Source organism: Loxodonta africana, chromosome 6, assembly GCF_030014295.1.
Source record: "Loxodonta africana isolate mLoxAfr1 chromosome 6, mLoxAfr1.hap2, whole genome shotgun sequence".
Lineage (NCBI taxonomy): Eukaryota > Metazoa > Chordata > Mammalia > Proboscidea > Elephantidae > Loxodonta > Loxodonta africana.
In genome coordinates this window covers 85,312,447-85,334,726 of record NC_087347.1, presented here as the reverse complement: position 1 = coordinate 85,334,726, position 22,280 = coordinate 85,312,447, and the positions used below count along the sequence as shown (strand labels likewise).

Sequence of the window (22,280 nt, the reverse complement as noted above, 5' to 3'; positions counted from 1 at the left end):
TTCCCGTTTGTCTTCTATGTTGGAATGCCCTCAAGCTTTTACTAACCTTTAATCATACCCTTCTACTGACTCTTTCTTTTTTCCTGGCGATCTCTCTCATGGAGACTATACTGTTTCTGATCCATTCTTGAGCTCTGCCATACAGTTGTCCTCACAATCATTCTTTTACTTCTTCCGTAGGTTGGAACCATTCTTTCCTTTGTCGCATACCTTCCTTTCTACTTATCAAGTTGCTTCCTAATTAAGGATGCATGCAAAAAAAAACACAATAACTTTCTGAAATCTGTGAAGTATGAACATTTTTTATTTTTCTTTACCTTAAGTATGATAAACTCATATATAATTATATTCATACATATTGAATTATGTATCTTGTACTTTACATATATAAACCAAACAAATCCATTGCCATTGAGTTCATTCTGACTCATAGCAACCCAATGGGACAAGTAGAGTTGATCCATAGAGTTTCCACGGCTGTAATCTTTACGGAAACAAACTGCCACATCTTTTTCCCACAAAGCGGCTGGTGGGTGCGAACTACCAACCTTTCAGTTAGCAGCTGAGTGCTTAACCGCTGCACCACCTGGGCTCTATTTACATAATATACATTATATTATTTATGCTTCACAATTGCTTTATTGGTAAACACTTTTATCCCCATTTTACGTATGAGGAAACCAAGATTTAGAATGGTTAAATAATTTGTTCATGGTCACACAGCCTGTACAAAACAGAGTTGTCTGACGCAAAGCCTGTGTTCTATGACCATGTACAATCAACCCATAGCTTTGAGCAACCTGTATTAGTGAATGTCTACCGCTGCATCTCTGATGTCTTTGTTTTCCCTTTGCTGGAGCTCCTCCTTCTGCTACAATGGAGATCACTGAATCTGCCCATAAGAGCCACTGCTTGCATGTCACATTCCCTTAGAACCCTTGCCACCAACTTTCCCGTTGGAACCCTCTACTCTCGTAGAGGTCCAGCCCTAAGTGAGCCCAGAGGGTGAATCTTCTTACCTACTTTAGTGTGAGTGGGAACCATGCCTGTCCTTACTGCTCAAGTCTAGGAGAGTTTCTTGCAATAGTAGACATTTTTTTTAACTCTTTGAAAAAGGAATGAGTGGTGGGAAAGAGAAATAGATTAAATTCTTGATGTAGAAAAGAGTAGAGAGACTGTTGCTTAGGCAGAGGTATTTATCCAGTATAAACTGTAAGGTATTTTCCTATAGAAATAATGTTAGAAAAGGCAGTTAGATTCTACAGTTCTAATAATATCACTAACTAAAGTTAGTCTAACTTTCAAGTTATGCAGCGTATGTGGGTTAGTCCAGGAGCCCCACCACCATTTTTAAAGTGCTTTTGTAAAAAAAATACTTTCTGAATGGCAAATAGAAGGTTTACAAATGGGCTTTTGGAAAGGAAATCATTCATAAATTGAAACTAACTTCTAAGGCATTAATTTGTTGGTTATCTTTGTTTATGTCATCTTCTCGTCACTGAATTATGAAGTTATAATAATGTGAGATCACAGACCATGTTTTCTATAGCATAATAATGCCGCTATGTCCAACTCTTTCTTCTATCTGTTCCTGCCCACATCCAGCAGTCAGCTTGGATTTGCACGGTATATTGATTTTTTATTTTTAATAGGACTATCACTCAGCACATAGTATATCTTGAGATGGCTAGGATTCTCCTTTTAACCTAGCTTTAATTTTGAATTATATAAAAAAAAGGTTATAAATTCTCTTTAGAATGAGTTAACTCTTTCAGATTAAATAATTGATATGGTCGTACAATATTAATTAGGTAAATTATACTAATATATTTGGATATTTATAATTTTTCCACTTATAATTTAGGGGCAAATGGTAGTTGTAAAGTCTATAAGATGTTCAAGTTTTGAAAGGTTCCAAAAGACCTGTGTACTACTTTTAAATAATTTCTGTGACTGAGACTGGTAGGGAATGACCTCATTCTAGTAAACAATGTAGTGTGGTCTAGAATCCTAGCAGTATGTCTATCCTGCTTTATGGAAATAGCCTGTGCTGGAGTAGTTTAGGATGACCTAACTACTTGTCCCTCAGATGGAAAAAAGCTCTGCCTGGGAAAGAAGGACCCATTACTCATTTGTTTTAGGTACAGTAACAGAAAGCTACTTATTTCACAAAAGGCACTATTTTGCGTTTTCAGGTGTAACTGTGTAGAACCCCATAATCCCAGCAATGATACATTGAAGGCGTGGAGGGACTCCAATATATCTGCCTCTGAAATAATTTGGGAGAATTTAACTGTGTCGGTAAGTGAAACATTGAAAGATTAGTCATGTCTTGAGTCTTATTAAGGGCTTTTGTTGACATTTTGCATTATTGCCACTAAGATGAATTTTTTGAATGCATATTATTATAAAAGTGAGAGTTTTGCTTTAATTTTAATTTGAGCAGTATCAGACGTTCATCCAGAAGCTGACGTTTCCTTTCATTATTAAGTTCAAGTTTTTCTAATAGTCAGTAGGCCTGTTTTACTCCAAAAGCATACATACACAGAATAATAGAACTGAGATGAACAGAAAGTACATTAAATAAGAGTGGTGTTGACCTAAATGAAACCATATGGCAGAATTAAATCTGCCTTCCGTGTAACGAACTCGTAACACTTTTACTTTGCTCTGTAATAATGTTCCAGCTGTTCAGAATATGCTGAGGGGGAGGGGATGTTTGTTAATATTTTAGTGTAAATAATAAAGCCTTTGGAAGGAGCAGAAGTCATTTTTCTTAACAAAATTCTGGCAGCTCTCTCAGCAAGGGCTTTCTTACTTCCATTTTTTTTTCTTATCTTCCACTCAAGAAGGGGGATGGAAATATATTTTCTATTTATCACAGTTAAATCCTATGCCTTTATTTAATTTCTTTTGGCTTTTCTTTACTTTGTGATTTTTATTTTTCCCGTGGACACGCTTCTCAATTTTTCTTAATCTATTATAATGTTTGTGTACCTCTGTATTAGCATCATTTTCTTCTGTTCAATCAAATATTTAATTTGAAAATCTAAATGTGTCCTCCTGTTAACAAATATTAAAATGGAAATATTCTTCATTTATTTTTTTCTCGTCCCAGTTACAAATACTATAATCCAAAGCTTCTGGCACTTTACCTGTCTGTATAAACTTAAATTCCAGTGCAACCATCAACACAAGATTACATGAATTCTAGTTTATTTTATCAAATACGAAAATTTTATATTTTAGTAAGTAGACCAGCTAGTGGAACATGGATCATACAGATATTATAAAACTCTAAATATGATTCTTGTGATAGCATTTGACCTATTGTCTATTTTCTCAGTTTTCCCATTAAATTTGTTTTCTTTCAGAATCAAAATCAAATTATTTGTCCTCTGGTATAGATTGACTTGTGGCCCCTCAAAATATGTACTATAAATCCTAACCTTTGCCTTTCGTTATAATCCCATTTGTGAATGGGTTGTATTTGTTATGTTAATGAGGCAGGATTAGGGTGTATCTTGAATCAATCCCTTTTGAGATATCAAAGAGATTGAACAAGCAAGCAAAAGAAGAAGAGATGTGGGAAGAGAGATGCCAAGCCACATGACGATCTCTCTGGAGCAGAAACTCAGAGCCGAGAGAAAGAAAGTCTTCCCCTAAAGCTGGCACCCTGAATTTGGACTTGCAGCCTCCTAAATCGTGAGAAAATAATTTTCTGTTTGTTAAAGGCATCCACTTGTGGTATTTCTGTTATAGCAGCGCTAGATAACTAAAAAAAATTGCTACCGAGTAGAGACACCTAAAATGTAGGAGTGGTTTTGGAATTGGATAATGGGTAGAGGCTGGAAAAGCTTTAAGGTACCTAATAGTAAAAGCCTATATTGCCTTGAAGAGACTCTTAATAGAATTATGGACGTCAAAGGAGATTCTGATGAGGGCTCAGAAGGAAATGAGGAGAGCTTTACAGAAAGTCTCTATCGTCTTAGAGAATACACACAGCACAAGCAACAGAATGTTGCTAGAAATGTGGACATTAAGTGTGCTTCTGGTGAGACTTTAAAAGAAAATAATGTGTGATTGGACAATGGAGGAAGGGTGATGCTTTTTATGCAGTGGTCAAGAACTCGATTGAATTATGTTCAAATATTTGGTGGAAGGTAGAACTTGTAAGTGATGAACTAGGCTATCTGGCTGATGAGATTTCTAACCAAGATCTTAAAGGGACTGTGTGGTTTCTCCTTGTTGCTTATAGTAAAATCCAAGAGGAGAGAGATGGACTTAAAAATAAACTGTGCAAAATGGAAACAGAGCTTAAAGATTTGGAAAATTCTGCTATATAAACTAAGAACACGTGTAATACAATTTTCCCCAAGCATGTGGCTACACAACCTTTTGTTAAAGAGATTAAGCCTGTGACTGATGGATCTAACCAACTACCACAGCAGAAAACCCATCAGCTTAGACTGAAGGGGACAGAGAAAGAACAAAGGAAACAAAGCTGTCTGCCTCTTGGAATTTTAGACAGTAAACAGGCCAAAGGAGCTATATCTATTGTCCTCCAAGAAAAGAAAAGAACCATCCCTGGAGCAGTTTCGAGATCAGCAGAGCTGTTAGAAGGAGCAAAGGAAGCAGGGCCTTCTCAGTTTCAAACAGTGGGGCCACAATCTCCTGAATCTCAAAAGGTGGGACCACAGCCTCCTAGGTTTCAGAGAGTCCGATCTTTGCCAACTCAATTCTGGAGTGTGAGGCTGCCGTTTAAGGTATGCCAGGGGTATGGGCTGCATCTTAAAGCTGAGGGGGTGGGACTGCCATGCCCAAGGGCCAGAAAAACAGAGCCTACCAGGACCAAGGGAGTGGGGCTGCTATTCAGATGGACTAGGACAATGGGGCCGCCCAAAGTCAAGGGAGCAGAGTTGCCATCCCAGTGGGCCTGGAAGGCAGAGCTGAAGCCCAGGGCCAATGGGGTTCCACCCAGAATCTAGAGGGTGTGACCAACACCAAGAGTCTGGAGGGCAGAGCCATAGCCTAGATGGCCTCAGAGAAGAGAAGATTGTTTTCAAGCCTTGAGAGGTAATGTTATTTGTTCTGCTGGGTTTTGGACTTGCTTGATGCCTGTTATTCCTTCTTTCCCTCCAGTTTCTCCCATTTGTAATGTCTACCTTGTACCTATTCTGCCATTGGACTTTGCAAACAGATAACTTGTAGTCAAGATTTCACAGGTTCACAGATGAAGAGAAGTTTGCCCCAGGATGAAATTGTCTAAAGTCTCACCCATATTTGATTTAGATGATTCAGAGTATGAGATTTTGGACTTGGAGTTGATTTAAGACTTTTGGGATGATATGGTGTGGTGAGAGCCCTGGTGGCACAGTGGTTAAGAGCTCAGCTGTTAACCCAAAGGTCACCAGTTTGAATTCACCCAGCTGCTCCTTGGAAGACCCATGGGGCAGTTCTCCTCTGTCCTGGAGTCACTATGACTCGAAATTGACTCAAAGACAAGTTTTGGGTGATGTGGTGAATGTGTTTTACATGTGACAAGGACATAAGTTTTTGGAGGCCAAAGGGTGGAATGCTATAGATTGAATTGTGTGCCCCCAAAATATGTGTTGTAAATCCTAACTTCTGCCTGTGGTTATAATCCCACTTGGAAATGAGTTGCGTTTGTTGTGTTAATGAGGCAGGATTAACATTGGCATAGGTTATGTCAATAAGGATTAGCTTTATACTTATTATGTTAATGAGGCAGGATTAGAGTGTATCTTGAGTTAATCTCTTTTGAGATGTAAAAGAGATTAAGCAAACAAGCAAAAGAAGCAGAGATGTGGGAAGAGAAATGCCAAACCACACAAAGATTGCCCAGGAGTAGGAGCTCAAAAAGGCAAGGACCTTACTCCAGAGCCAAGAAAGAGAAAGCCTTCTGCTAAAGCCAGCACCCTGAATTCAGACTTCTAGCATCCTAAACTGTGAGAAAATAAATTTCTGTTTGTTAAAGCCACCCACTTGTGGTTTTTCTGTTATAGCAGCACTAGATAACTGAGACACCATCTGTTTAAAATTCTGTCTTGACTTACATTTTACCACCTTTATTCTTAACTTTAAGCATTTTCTCTAGGATGAGTCTTCACTTACTTTCATTGTTTTCTTCTGTTATAGTTACCATTTCTTCTGTTCCATTTATTTTCCCCTAGAAAAATAATATTTCCAGTCTGCTTCCTCTCAGAGAGCCATTTAAATTGACCAGTAGAAGAAATGATGAGTTGAACAAGAAATTATGCTATGGTTATTAAAAAGTTAAACATGGCATAATGGTAGATCCATTTAGTTGTGGGTCTCCATCTATATTGCCTTTTTCTAAACTTTAAAGATGTTATGTCAAAAGAGCCCTTTGCTCCTGATACATGCTACAACAGGGGTGAACCTTGAAAACATGCTGAACAAAGTAAGTCAATCACAAAAGGATAAATATTATATGATCTCACTTAAGTGAAATAACCTAGAATAGGCAATGTATAGAAACCAAAGTTTATTAGTGGATACCAGAGGTGGGAGGGAAAGTGAAATGGTGAGTCACTGTTCAGGAAACATTGAGTTTCTGTTTATGGTGATGAAAAATCTGGTAACATATATTGGTGATGGTTGCACAGCATGATTAATACGATTGGTGCCACTGAATCATACACATGTAAAATGTTAAATTGGCAAATGTTAGGCTATATATATTATAACAATAATGAATAAAAAGAGCCCCTGGCTTATGTCCCTCGCTTTAAAAGTCCTCTTCACTCCAGACTCAAATAATCCAAACTCTAAATTATTTAACATGCTAATGTTGTTGTTGTTAGGTGCTGTTGAGTCAATTCTGACTCATAGCAATCCTTTGTACAACAGAACCAAACACTGCCTGGTCCTGCTCCATCATCACAATTGGTGCTATGCTTGAGACCATTGTGGCAACCACTGTGTCAATCCATTTTGTTGAGGGTCTTCCTCTTTTTCTGCTGACCCTCTACTTTTACTAAGCATGCTGTCCTTCTCCAAGGACTGGTCCCTCCTGATAACATGCCCAAAGTAGGTGAGAAAAGTCTCACAATCTTCACTTCTAAGAAGCATTCTAGCTGTACTTCTTCCAAGATGGACTTGTTCATTCTTCTGGCAGTCTGTGGTATATTAGATATTCTTCTCCAGCACCATAATCCAAAGGCATCAATTCTTCTTCAGTCTTCCTTATTCATTGTCCTGCCTTCACATGCATATGAAGCGATTGAAAACACCATGTCTTGGGTCAGGTGTACCTTTAGTCCTTAAAGTGACATTTTTGCTTTTCAGCTCCTCAAAGAGGTCTTTTGCAGCAGATTTACCCAATGCAATGTGTCCGTTGATTTCTTGATTGCTGCTTCCATGGGCGTTGATTATGGATCCAAGTAAAATGAAATCCTTGACAACTTCAATATTTTCTCTGTTGATCATGATGTTGTTTATTGGTCGAGTTGTGAGGATTTTTGTTTTCTTTATGTTGAAGTGTAATCCATACTGAAGGCTGTAGTCTTTGATCTTTATCAGTAAGTGCTTCAAGTCCTCTTTACTCTCAACAAGCAATGTTGTGTCATCTGCATATTTTGCAGGTTGTTAATGAGTCTTCAACCAATCCTGATGCCATGTTTTTCTTCATATAGTCATATATGACCATGCTAATATACTCTGTACTTTATATGTTCCGAGTAATTTAATGCTGAGTAATAATATTTATTCTATGTATAGCAAAACCTGAATAACGACCGTCTAAGAGTTTTTTTTAAGAGACAGACCACAGTGAAATTCATCTAGCTAGCCATGAGTTAATTTTAGATACTGTAAGTTTTGGGGTCAAGCAGAGTATAGTGAATAATATTTTGCAATCAAAGCAAATCTAGCACTGTATTTTTTTTTTTTTTTAAGTTCTATACTAGGTGTGAACGTTCTGGCAGAAATTTGCATATTATTTTTCATTAGTTAAAAGCAGTTTTTGCAATGGATAATTGCTAATCTTGACCAGAAATAGCCTTTATCACCAAGAAAATGTTACATAATAAAAAAATCTTGTAATTTTTATATCAATGAAAACCACTAAAATTTTTCATCTTAATGTTATGCTGTTTTTTTTCTCAGTATAATCATCAGTATTATCAAACATATTTTTCTAAATAAAGCACTGTGCTAATGGGTATTATACTAGTTGTGTAAAAACAGTCATAAAACATGTATTTTATGTATTATTTATTTGGCAGGTCCTGTATTGTTTTGTTGAATTGTTTCATATCTCATGAATTATAATTTTTACCTTGTTAACTCAGCAAGGGCAAAGAACTTTAGCTCTCTTTGATTCTCCCAAACTGCTATATGCATAGTAAGTGTACAGTAATATTTAGTGATTTCTTTGAAAAGTGGTGCTACCTCACAAATTTAATACTTAATGCAAACCTTTTATGGTAAGGTAGAATACTTAGGTTTCTATTTTAGATATGTTTTTAGAAATATCTCAAAATCAGCCATTATAAGGAATTCTTAGGCAATGTGGCAATGTTTAAAATATTCACAAGCAATTAACTAGCAATGGGTTAAGAATTATTTCAGTGCCTGAATTACATATTTAGCTTCTATATAAGGAGAAGATTAATGCCAAGGTTATTTAAGTTTTTTATGAAACTTAATTTTTGCCAACTTATAAAATTGTTGAAACTTAGACCTTGTTGGAATAATATTTAGTAGAAATCAACTTGTCAACAAGAATTTTTGTGTACCCATTGTAAGTGAAACCGTATGTTAGACTCAAAATAAGAGGCCAGTATTTGGATTTAGTTTCACTTCCAAATCTCAGGACTTGCTACTGTTGTGTGTATGTGAGCGAGTGTGTATTGGAGGATACAATTAGTACAGTATAAAGTAGGATAAACCTGAAAATGTAGAATTTAGTAAGTCAAAACTTTTCATTTTTCTTTTTAAGTTAGTATACTGTACCCTCAAAAGGAAGAAAAAATAAAAATGTTATTTTCTTATTTGCTTTGAATTAAAGTAACTAGGCAAGCTACAGGCAATTTATTATAGGTTATGACAGTTAAATGATCCTTTAAATGGCATCTATATTTTTAAGAATTGAGAGCAAGACCTAGCCAAGCCTAAAGAATATTTAAAAGACTTTTATACTGAAAAAAAGATGGTCACAAATCTATAGGTAATATGTTTATCGTAGACTTTTATCTCTTCTTTGTATTTAGCCATTCTGTTTACCTATTACATTGTTGAGTAATTGCACTAGTAGCATCTCTGGACAGGGGAGGAGAAGAAACTGAAAAATGCAAAGGACTCATTTTTGCTACTTTATTTTTAGAGTTTTGAGAGAAAGAAACTTAAACCTATAGTTAAGACCTGGTGAATGTTTCTGAGTTTTTTTTTTCTTTTTTAATTAGCTGAGTTATTGTACTCTGTATTAACTTAGCATGGATAATTGGAATTCCACTTTAGCCAGCAGTTAGATTAAAAAAGGGGTCAGAATTCTTTCAGACAATTGTAAGGTGTCTAACATTATTTCCCAGGAGTTCTGGGCTTAGGATAGCTGACCCAAGTAGATTTTGCTGGTTATTTGTTTGTTTTCTGATGATAATGGGGTTATTTTTGATTTACTATAGAATCTTTTGAAGTAATTTATTTTCTGCTCTTCAAGGGGTCTGGGGCCTGAGGTTGGATTCATTGTGTGGCCTCTATTTTAACAATCAATCCACCTGTCCATATTTTCCTCTAAGATCTCTCTATACCGTGGCCCAATTCAATTTCTGTTCAGGGCCAGAGAACCTCAAGGGCTAATGAGGTCACTGAATCATTTAAACCATTCTTTTCCTTTTTGAAATAAAAATTGAATTCTTTTGGAATCTAATTTTTTCTAAATAAAATAAGAGAAACTAAAATGAGTTTAAAAGAAAAAAAAATTTTTTTTTCCTTTCAAAATACTTAATGTTTAAAAAGCTCTCAGTTTTTCTTGGAGAAAGAAAATTTTTTTGACTTTGCTGCCACCTTATGGCTAAGGCAGTAATTAGGTATGGTCTTTCAAGGACTTTTAGAAATACAGTACCAGAAAAGAAGAAAAAAAAAAAAAAAATCATGGCGAAGTCAGAGTAAGTGTGAGTGTTGCCTTGCTCATGTAGTAACACTTTCTCATTTGTTCTTCAACCTAAATTCAAGAGCCCCGTCTTTAACTCAAAATTTTGTTTCTGTAATTATGCATCCCAGTTTTCTGTAGCTTTCAGACTAGATAATTCTACAAAACCATTGTTCTTCTTTAATACGCATTGATATTCCCACCGCAGCTCTGCTCCCCCCAGCAGCAGTGAGACGATAGCAAATTACTTAACCTCTCTACACTCTACTTCCTCAGACATGAAATAAAAATAGTAACATCAACCAATTTTATAGGGTTAATGTGAAAGTTAATTGAAATAATGAATTAAAGGGCTTCACATAGCATCTAGCCCTAGTAATCACTCACTATCAAGTGTATCATATTTTCAATAAATCTAGTGTCAGAAACTTAGAGATATTAGGTTAAATATACACTGAAAGGTAAAGGAATTTATTTTATAGACTTATACTTGAATTGAATTTGAAAATGGTAAAAATTTACAAAGTGGTTCATGTCTAAATTTTACATAATATATATCTTTTACTTTTCTGACTACCCATCCAAATAAAAACAAAAAATGTCATGTCTATTAAAGCATTTATGAGAGACATAGATGAAAAGCTTCACTGTCTCAACTGCAGTTGATCTTAAGATGTTAGTTTTCTGAAGGAAATGGGTTCCATGTTTTTTCTTAATAACCCATTTCTTTTACTTCCTGTTGCAGGAATGCAAATCACTCCACGGAGAGTATGTTGGACGAGCCTGTGGCCATGAACACCCATATGTCCCAGATGTTCTATTTTGGTCAGTGATCCTGTTCTTTTCCACAGTTACCATGTCAGCCACTCTGAAGCAGTTCAAAACCAGCCGATATTTTCCAACAAAGGTACTTAGACTATAATTTTCCTGGTCAGATTGTAAAATAACATAAAGCAGGTTATGGAGTCATACGTGTTTTACGACAAAAGAAAGAGCAATTGATGTGATAAAAGGACCCACTAAAAAGTTTTTGGGTTTGAGGTGGGATGGGGTGAGGGAGGTGAAGAGTAAGCATTTTAGGAAACAAATGTAAAGCACACACACCCTCCAGGCTTTCCCCTTAACTACAAATCCCAAAAGTGAACTCTCAGTTTCCCATTTACGTTTTGGAAACGGAGAGCACATGCTGTTCCTGACTGCCGCTCTCTTGCCCAGCGGACAGTGCGACTGGGTAGTATTCCAGCCTGACAGATACCTCATAGACACCACTCTCATACTCACTAATTGGGAAAGCCCCTGCAGGACCCACTGGTATGCTATTCTCCTTCTTCGTTTTTAGTGTCAGTCCTTCCCCTAACCCATCCCTTTTGCCTCTGCATATTTGAAAAGGATAATAAACAGAAAAGCAGCTCAGTTCAACGTTTAGCACTGCAAAGTAACACCTATAAAGTTGCATTCAGTGGGGAGCAAAGAAAAAAAGAATGATAACCAGCTCTTTAGGGATGAGTCTAAAGATTTTAATTAAAATTTCACTCTGGGAAAATGTTTCAGGAGTTGTTTCCACCACAGAGGGCTTTTATTTTTTTCCTCTCCTTCCCTGACTAAGGTGGAAGATTCATGTCTTTGGCTGAATGCTTAATTTGATTAATACAATTTTTTTTTTTTTTTTTAGAAATTGAAACACTAATTGTGAGCATTTGGTGTGTGTTTGTGCGTGTGTCACAAAAGCATCTTAAGAGAAACCAGATCTTGTTGATAATTGTGTAAGGATATTTGCTCAAAGATAGCATTGTAAATGAGAAATGGCTTTAAAAACTGCCTTACCTAGAATAACTTTTAAGTTTGCCCACTCTGTTATGCATATTCTCTGCTGCCATACTTACATCCCAGATAAACTAAAACTTTGTGTTTCTTTAACATAAATAATTTTATGGTGCTTTGGGTTTATCATATTAACTATGTGACCGTCTTCTGATTTTCGTTGTTGTACATTTGTTTTGGAAACCCTGGTGGCGTAGTGATTAAGAGTTACGGCTGCTAACCAAAAGGTTGGCAGTTCGAATCCACCAGCAGGCTCATTGGAAACCCTATGGGGCACTTCTACTCTGACCTATAGGGATGCTATGAGTTGGAATTGACTCGCCGGCAATGGACATGGTATGCTGACGTCTGTTTTGTAGCCAATAAACTGCACACCAGCTACAAAAATAAATAAATATGTGAAAAAGAGTCCTAAAATTCAGCCAAGTTCTGACCATGCAACATTGTTCTGTGCTCTAAAGTTTCACAGTCTTGGGTTCATAATACACTTAGGTTCTAAACAAATACTTAAAACAATACAATCACCATTGTAACTCTTTAGTAATGCTTAATCCTGGAAAGGTTGAGTGTGTATCGGTCTTAATGACATAGATATATAAATATATATTTAGCTTCTGACAGAGCTAATGGTAATATTACAGTATGCATAAAAAAATAATATTATGATATTACATCAGAAAGTGTTTATAAAGTGTGACTCTAGATTATGTTCGTGAGTATTCATCACTATTTATAGCTCCTTTGAGTGACAAATGTTTTCATTATTTCTAGGTTCGATCGATAGTGAGTGACTTTGCTGTCTTTCTTACAATTCTGTGTATGGTTTTAATTGACTATGCCATTGGGATTCCATCTCCCAAACTGCAAGTGCCGAGTGTCTTCAAGGTGAAGTTATCATAGCATCTATTACTCGTCCAACTGCCTACCTGTCTAGGTCTAATCTTCTGTAAATGTCTGTGACACCATCTAAATGAAGATTAGACCTAGAGAGATCTTATTGAAAATGTAAAGAATACAGATCAACAAAGCAGTAAATAAAATGTCTACAGCATGACTAAAATTTTGAACTAACATTAAAAAAAAATAAGAATCAAAGAAATAGAAACCTAGAGAATGCTAGAAAAATTTTTCTGTCAGCTTTTCCAGTTGGAATATCTGTATACAATGTTCCTGAAAGATAAGGAAGCACTTTGAAACCAAGGGAAATGTATTATGTTGATTCATTTTATAACGGGACAGAATTACATGGTGGATAGGGCTTGAAATACAGATATAAATAGGTTTAGAATACAATTCTGACCATGTTAGTAACAAGGTATGTGACATTGGGCCTGTTACTTATCCTTTTCCAACTTCATTTTCTTATCTGTATCACCTTCTTTAGGATATAGTAAAGATAAAATGAGTTTAAAATATTTAAATGACTTAGAATGGTGCCTGGTACCTTATAAATGCTTTGTATTAGTTATTATTATGAAATACAGTATAGCCCACTCAGCATATTAGTTTATAATTAGGACTTTCTTATAGTTTCCATAAGATTTAATTTAATTAGGTATTCATTAATTCAGCTAATAATTAACGTACATTTGTTTTTTAACAGCCCACAAGAGATGATCGTGGCTGGTTTGTGACACCGTTAGGTCCAAATCCATGGTGGACAGTAATAGCTGCTATTATTCCAGCTTTGCTGTGCACTATTCTAATTTTTATGGACCAACAGATTACAGCTGTCATCATCAACAGAAAAGAACATAAACTAAAGGTATATTTTAACATCTATTTTCATGTAAACCATTCTGATTTACCTGATACCAATTCATATTCATTCGACTTTGCCTGTATTCTGTATTCATTCATACAGTGAAATATTAAAATAATATTTTCAGGTTCATAATTTCTATTGTCTACTCAAGGTACTTTCTTACAATGAGCTTAAAAATTATTTGTTTGTAGATCTCAACTGAACTCTAAAGGCTGAGACCTTACCTTTAGGGCCTAAAGTAAACAAACATTGCCAAAATTCTAACTTTCTTTACCATGTTTAACATATTTTAGTGAAATGACAATATATTCTTATGACGTACACTCTTCAAAACTTTTCTTAGATCTGGGATTCCTCTATTCATTTGATTCTAAGTATACCTGTTAAGTTGCCTTCACTATTGGAACAAATAACTTCTTAAGATGTTTCTCATTTTCTTCAATTATTCTTCAGTTTACATTGCCTGTAACAATGAGGCCCAGCCATAAATGTTAGAGTTTGTAAGTGACATCTTTACTGAATTTTATTGCACATTTCACTGCCTTTTTTTTTTTTTTTTTTTTACAAAATGTGGTAACTAAATAAGGATATATTTTATATTCTGACCCTGCCATTTTACAACTATGAATAATCAGTTGTTCACTGCTATGCAATTTGTCTGAGATATGTAATGTGAGCACTATCACTTTCAAGGATATGTTAAATAAAATCAATAAAATTATTGAATAGTTAAGAATAAGCTAGATCAAACCTTGTAGAAAAAGAATATACACTATCTTGTTTTGTTGTGGTGCCATGGGAGAATTGCCAGCTATCTTCACATACCCCTTGAACTCTAGGAAAAAATGAATAGAGCAATAGAAATCACACCTTACAGGATTTTATACGTGCATTAGGAAGGTTAAAAAAAATCTGATTAAATTATCTGATGGAATATACTAATGACATAAATTTAAGAAAGCATTATTATTTGTAACAAATCTTACTAAGAAGGGATTTTGTGTATATTTTGGGTGTGTGTCTATCTTAAAACTAGGGGCAGTCTTCATTTTTTCTCAAGACAGTAAATTAGTGGACCAAAACCTTTTTTTTTTAAAGTTCATTCAATTCACTGTGGCTTTTGCCAAATACATTTTTAATTAATAAAGATATATTTTATGATAATATCTCATAAAGTCAAGGTGTATTTTACTATAACATCTCATGATGTCTTAGGAACTAGGTCAGTGGTATACTAGTAAATGTTTAACAACTAGCTCTCGATACATGTTTTTAAAATGTCTCCTGTTTTATGAAGAAAGTAAGCCTTATAATCATTGTTTACTGTTCAAAGGAATTTTTTTAGCCTGTAAATTAGGCAGAAATCCCACTGATTTTATTGAAAAAATTGGTCTGTATAAAGGCTATCTGTTAAACTGACTCGAAAAAAAAATTTTTTTTTTTTTATATTTTCTGATTATTAATGGAATCATATTAAAAGAGTCTAGTTAAAGGTGATGGAAAAATCACATTGATTAAGGGTAGGATTGCACAGCTGACCTATTTTAATTGCTGTCAGTAAGTTGTACACCTGTAAAAAGTTGAACTGGCAGAAGCTGTGATAGACATATTTACCACCAAAAAAAAAAAAGAGTACCTGCTGAGGCTGCTTATATGTAACCAAACACCTCATGGGATTTGGTTCCTTGGCTTGGAGGTTTAGGGTCGTGATTTCATGGGACATCCCAGTTAACTGGCCTAATAATGTATTCAGTGCTTCTGTTCTACCTCCTAGTTCATTGTGTAGTGCCTGGGGTCTTGACAGCTTACAAGTGGCAATCTAAGGCGCAATAATTGGTCCCTGTTCACCGGGAGCAACAGAGGAAGAAAGAGAGTCAGGAATAGGAGGAAGATATGAAATGTGGGCTAATTGCCTCCATGAACAACTGCCTCCTTTGCCATGAGATCAGAAGAACTGGATGGTGTCCGGCCACCATGTCTAAGCATTTTGATCTAAGATTCCAGGGAAGAATCCTGATCTAAAGGGGAAAAATGCAGAACAGAATTTCAAAGTCTCGTGAACTCCAGACTTCCTAGAGCCATGGAGAGTGCATTAACCCCTGAAACTATTGTCCTGAGATAATCTTTAAACCTTAAACCAAAAATGTCCCCTGAAGTCTTCCTAAAACCAAACAATAGTTTAGCTTAACTAGTAAAAAATGTCTGCCTTGAGCATTTTGTTTTTTTAAGAACTATCTATATATAGGATCAAATTGACAACAGCAGCTCAAAAGATTAGGTAGGAAACTTAGGGGGCAGTGAGTTTATGTTAATGGGAGAAGAACAACTCAGAAAAGTAGGATGAGAATGGTTTCACAAATCAAAGAATGTAATCAGTGTCACTAAATTGCACATATAGAAACTGTTGAATTGGTAATATGTTTTGCTGTGTATATTCCCAACAACAATAACAAAATAAAAAAAAAAAAAGTACTATAACCTGTAAGTAAGTGAAGATTTGCTGAGAGTGTCACTACATTTTTGGCCATTCTGTTTCTGTGTTCTTTCCAGATCTTTCAACCTTATAAATCACATAGCATTTGCTCCTTGTTCTTCATGAGCCTACAGCAGGCCTTTGAAATTCACAGCCCTTCCAAAGGACACATTTCTAAATTTGTTCAAATGGACCAAAAACCAAACTCGCTGTCAGGTCAATTCTGACTCATAGTGACCCTATAGGACAGAGTAGAATGCCACATAGGGTTTCCAGGGAGCAGCTGGTAGATTAGTTCAAATCTACCTTTTGGTTAACAGCTGACCTTTTGGTTAACAGCTGAGCTCTTAACCACTGCGTCACCAGAGCTCCAAATGAACAAATATACTATGTTTATCCCTTTATGTGTAACTAAAATATAATAAAGCATTCTTTAAGTGATCCTTTCAAGTACTTATATTTATAGAATTAAATGCAGAACTAAGCCATTTGATATTTTTGTCATTAAAAATAACTTGAAATATACCTGAAGAAAAGTTGAACTGGCAAATGTGTTATTTACAACAATAAAAAAAAATAACTTGAGACTACTTATTTAACTTTTTTTATTATACAAATAAATCACTATGTAGTCAAAAGTTTCATATTTTTGCCCCTTAACTCCCTGGGGTTTAGTAAACAATAGATTAAATATGGCTTACTCAGAAACCAAAAACACCAGTTGCTGTCAAGTTGCCTCTGACTCATGGCGAGCCCATGTGTGTCAGGGTAAACTGTGCTCCAAAGGGTTTTCAGTGGCTGATTTTCTGCAAGTGGATCTCCAGGTCCACTCTGGGTGTACTTGAACCTCTAACCTTTCCATTAGCACCCGAGCATGTTAACTGTTTGCACCACTCACAGACTCCTGGCTTAATCGTAAACTATATTGCTGCAAAGTGGAAGAATCCTTCTGTTCTTGACCAGTGGCATCTAGCAGGGTGCAGGGGTTGTGGATCACACTAGGTGACACTGTCAGAGGGGTAACACCAAAAGGACCATCTATAAAATTTTTCTGCAGTGCTTTGGCAGAAATTTATTTTTTTTTATAAAAATATTCCTGTAGTTATTTATAGTAAAAATATTTGTTTTTCATAAGCCCTGCTTGTGTATCAATATACCTACAAGACTAAAACTCTATGCTAATTTACTTTTTTGAACCTTTTCAGGTGCTCTGGTCAGAGCCATCTTTATTACCCAGTTACAATGATGATTCAAATCACTTGGTTTTGTCTGCAGCTGTGACAAGCATGTGCTATTGTTTTTGTTGCTGCTGGTGTTTTTATAGTTGCTGATTTTGTCAAATTTTCTGGGGTTTTAGCTACAATATTGTGGTAATTAGCGTGGAGGGGTGACACCATGAGTTACTGCACTGGGTGATACCAACTCTAGTGATGCCACTGTTCTTGGCCCCTATGAATCTTAACACTCCATCTTCCTCCTTAGATATGTGTGTTTTTAAAGCAAGTTCCTTCCACTAAAGACATATTTTATCTATGCTGAACACATGTTTTTGTCCTCTGACTCTTGCCTTCTATAATCTTCAGGATAGTGTGGTCTACTGATGCTAGTTTTCCTGTTAACAGCAACAATAACAACAACAAAAAATTACCTTCTCAGAACATTCTTTACTCAGAGGAACAGTTTGTTCCATTTGTTCCTATTGCTTCACTGAAATGTTTGTAAAGTCTCCTCGCTTTAACTTGAACCACATTTTCACCATGAGATACATGTTTCTGGAACATATCCCCAGACCACAAGTTAACCACATTTTTAGCTTTTACTAATTATTTTTTCTTTGCTTGAAAACCATTTTTGCCTTGTTTGGAGCATTCCCTGAAATGGTTTGATGAATCATGTTTTCTGGTTTCTGTACCAAGCATCTGGTAGACTCTACATCATGTATCTAAGTCCACATCATATATCCAAGTCATCTCAGAATGCCCCGATTTCGTTATTTCTGCTAAACTTATATTTTAGATATTTTCATTTTCTCTTCACTTCCACATCAAGTTGCCATGAATTGGAATCTATGGCAACTAACAAGAACAACAGTAGTACCAGAACTATTAACTGATTTTATTTCAGGGAATGAGTTTCATGCTAATAATTTTTTTTTTTTTGTCATTTAATGATTACTACTACAAAAAAAATTATTATCGTTTTTTTTACTACATACACAATGAAGCTTTGTTGAGCTGCACTCAACAGGATCTGCACTCAACAAAGCTGCACTCAACAAAGCTTCATTGTGTATGTAGTAAAAAAAATGATAATAATTTTTTTTGTAGTAGTAATCATTAAATGACAAAAAAAAAAAATTATTAGCATGAAACTCATTCCCTGAAATAAAATCAGTTAATAGTTCTGGTACTACTGTTGTTCTTGTTAGTTGCCATAGATTCCAATTCATGGCAACTTGATGTGGAAGTGAAGAGAAAATGAAAATATCTAAATTCACTAGCTAAGTGAATTACTTCTACACCCCAGACTCAGAATGAAAGAATTCGAAACTAGCAAAACTTACTGTACCTTATGACCTTTGGGAGTCTCAAGAGTGATAAAAGCCGCAAATTAAAAGATTTGAGAATGGCAAGTGTCGTATATAACATATATAGATGTAGATGAAAATATAAATATACATTCATATTCTCTCCAGCATTTTTTATTTCTTCCCTAGGGAAGTAGGGTAGGTATAGACTAAGTGAATCCCTTTGAAAAACATTAAAAATATCTGTTTTTCTTTTAAGCACAATATCCAAGAATGAAAAGAAAGATTATCTTACAGAAAAAAAAGTTTCTGTTAAAATATAACTATGGGTTTTTCTACATGTTTCTGTAGACAGTTCAGGCTTCTTTTGACATCATTTTTAATAAACAGCAATACAATCTCAGATCACTTGAGTAAATGAATGCATTTGCAACATTCATTTGGCAACACATTCCCTTGATGATTATGGCATTTGATATGTTCTTTTTTGCCCTCTTTGTCAGCCTGGTTCTTCATGTCAATCTATAGTCTTTTATGTGGTTAACTTGACAGATGCAGGAAATTGCTGCCAAGCTCTGAAATGAATTTTTTCAGCAGTGGCATCTGGGTATCAGATGGTCCTCTTGGCTGGCCTCTTGCCTTGCTGCATGTTGGTTTTAGTGGGGTCTGGTGTAGCATCACCTGTTGCTATGCTCCTTTTTCCTCCCATATGTCCATTTCCCGTGATTCATGGATGAATGTGAGAATAAAAGCTCTGGTTCTGTCTTTATTTGAGAAAAAAAATCTACAAAAATATGTTAAAAGGTACAGAGTTCTCTCTCTGACAAAGGGATACTTCCCTTTGGGTGCCATGCATATCAGCTACTAATTTGGTTACAAAGTTTTTAAAGACATTTAAATGAAAGGCAAGAGGAAGGGTGCTGATTAATTAGTGGAATTGCCAGAAGTGCTTTATTTTCTTTGATTTGCGTTGAGTCAGGATGCTTCGTTGTTACACAACACAATCAGAGAGAAATGGTATTTTTTGGTTTTTAGTGTATATTTGTACTTTTCAAAGCTAGCTTTCTAACTTTAGACAGGAAATGATTACTTCTGAAAACATTATCTTGTCTACTTCCTGTAATTCAGGCTCCCATTCTTTACGTTTGGATCATATTTTTAAAACATTAAATATTTTTTGCATGAATGAATGAATCAGCTGTGAATTAAGTTGCCCATTTAAGGAAACCATGACAAGTAACTATTTGATGAAGACTTTACCTATGTAATGGAAATAGAATGAAAACAAATACAACTTTAACTCAGAAATACATTAAACCTATTGAAGTGTTTAATAGTTACTATGGCAGTGGGTTTTTTTTATGATTCAATAACAACATCTGTCTTTGCAACTTTTAAGTGGACTATAAATTCAGCTACCAACCAAAAGGATGGCAATTCAAATCTACCACCCGTTCCTTTGAACCCTATGAGGCAGGCCTACTCTGTCCTACAGGGTTGTTATGGGTCAGAACTGACTTGATGGCACCTAACAACAGCAATGTAATGTAACTGCAGTAGCAACATCTGTCTTTGCAACTTTTAAGTGGATTATATATTTTGAGACTATTACCTCTTTGCCTTTAACTTGTTTCATTTTAGAACCAGTTGTGTAAGACTCAAGATGGTATCTCTTTTCTATCCTTACTGCTCCATGGTAGTGGTGTCATTAGTCTCTATACTAAATTCAGGTCCTCTGAGAATCCTCTTTTCTTTCTTTTTTTAACAGAAAGGTTGTGGGTACCATCTGGATTTATTAATGGTGGCTGTCATGCTTGGTGTGTGCTCCATCATGGGCCTGCCATGGTTTGTGGCTGCCACTGTCCTCTCCATCACTCATGTCAACAGCCTAAAACTGGAATCGGAATGTTCAGCTCCAGGAGAACAACCCAAATTTCTTGGCATTCGGGAGCAAAGGGTTACTGGGCTCATGATTTTTGTTCTTATGGGTTCATCGGTTTTTATGACCAGTATTCTAAAGGTAATGAAATTTGCCTTCATGAACTTGGGAGAAGGTGGTATATATTTATCATTGTTTAAGGAATTTCATTTTAATCTAAGCAATAAATTAACAAATAAATTGTGTGGCACATGATGAAAGTGATTTTTTTTTTAACCATGTTTATGTAATTCTTTTTAACCTAAGGAGGGGAGATATGGCCTATATTTTACCATCTTTAAATATATAAAAATTTGGCCTGACAAAGTAAAATTTATATGTATAAATTATTACCATAATTTTGAATCGGTGATCAAACTGCGGGAAAAAGTCATTCATTATTTCTGACAGACTTGTGATCTGAATTCACTGCAGTCTTACACAAAGTAAAGTTCCTATTTTCTTGTCAGTGACAGACGTATCTGGAATTAATGTTAATAGTGTAAGACAAAGGTGCAGAGATGAGAACAGTCATATCCATGGTCACCTGTTCAGTTTACATGGACAACATTATCACATACACTCACTTTTTCGCCCTTCAAATAATTGAACTCATTTTAAAGAACATTGAAGAGTAATTATTTTTGTTATGTAATAGTTAATATTTATTGTTTATTATGTATTGAGTGTTCTTTAAAATAAGTTTTGACCTATTTAATACTCATAACAACCCTATTATCATCCCTTTTTAGAGACTGGGAAGCTAAGACACAGAGTGTTTAAGTAATTTACCTAAGCTTACATGTCTAAAACGTGCTAGAGCTGGGATTTGAACTCAGGTCTTTTGGCTCTGCTTTATTACTGACTCTAAAATATATTATTTTGGTTTCTGTTTTTATTTTGGTAAGTGAAAATTACATGATAACATTATATGTGAAAATAATTTGTGCCTTTTCTCTAATCGTTCTTTTACAGTTTATCCCCATGCCAGTGCTATATGGAGTGTTTCTCTATATGGGTGCTTCATCTCTAAAGGGAATCCAGGTAAATTACAGTAATACAGGCACATCTGTGATGGTGTATCTTAAGGTCTATAGAAGTTAAGTCATGTGACAGCTAAGAAAATGACATCATCTGAGGGGAGCAGCTTTCAGACCACAATTAAATTTAATGGTCAGATTTATAAAAGTTAAAGAAGGCTGAGACAGGGTGCACTCTAGCCACAAGGATTCATAATTGTAGGGTTTTGTTTACCATAATTATATTAAAGCTATATGAGACTTGGATTTTTACTGCCCTGTTAGAAATAGCAGTACACTTAAAAATATATTCAAATAATTATCTTTGATACTGTTATTATGTTTATGGACATTTATCCATGAGAATGAGAAAGCTTTAGGCACAAAAATGTTCATTGTAATATATACTATCAAAATATTGGAAACAACCCACTTATCCAACAGCAGTAATTATGGTATATTCCCTAAAAGTTGATAATTATGACAATAGAAGTAACTGGTAATATGGGCACACCAGCCCAGGGCCAAGGCTGAGAAGGCAGAAGGGGACAGGAAAGCTGGTAATGGAGAACCCAACACTGAGAAGGGGAGAGTGTTGACTTGACATGGCATTGGCAACCAA

At 35.4% G+C, this 22,280-nt stretch overlaps 1 protein-coding gene across 1 annotated transcript in view; it reads left to right on the top strand.

The window, feature by feature from the left end:
- SLC4A10 (solute carrier family 4 member 10) overlaps positions 1-22,280 on the top strand; it is a 235,318-nt gene that overhangs the window by 196,529 nt on the left and 16,509 nt on the right. Inside the window, exons 16-21 of the mRNA XM_023542892.2 lie at positions 2,196-2,301; positions 10,881-11,042; positions 12,728-12,841; positions 13,560-13,721; positions 20,490-20,741; positions 21,615-21,683. Of these exons, the coding sequence (XP_023398660.2) occupies positions 2,196-2,301; positions 10,881-11,042; positions 12,728-12,841; positions 13,560-13,721; positions 20,490-20,741; positions 21,615-21,683 (865 nt within the window). The remainder of the gene's footprint in view (positions 1-2,195; positions 2,302-10,880; positions 11,043-12,727; positions 12,842-13,559; positions 13,722-20,489; positions 20,742-21,614; positions 21,684-22,280) is intronic.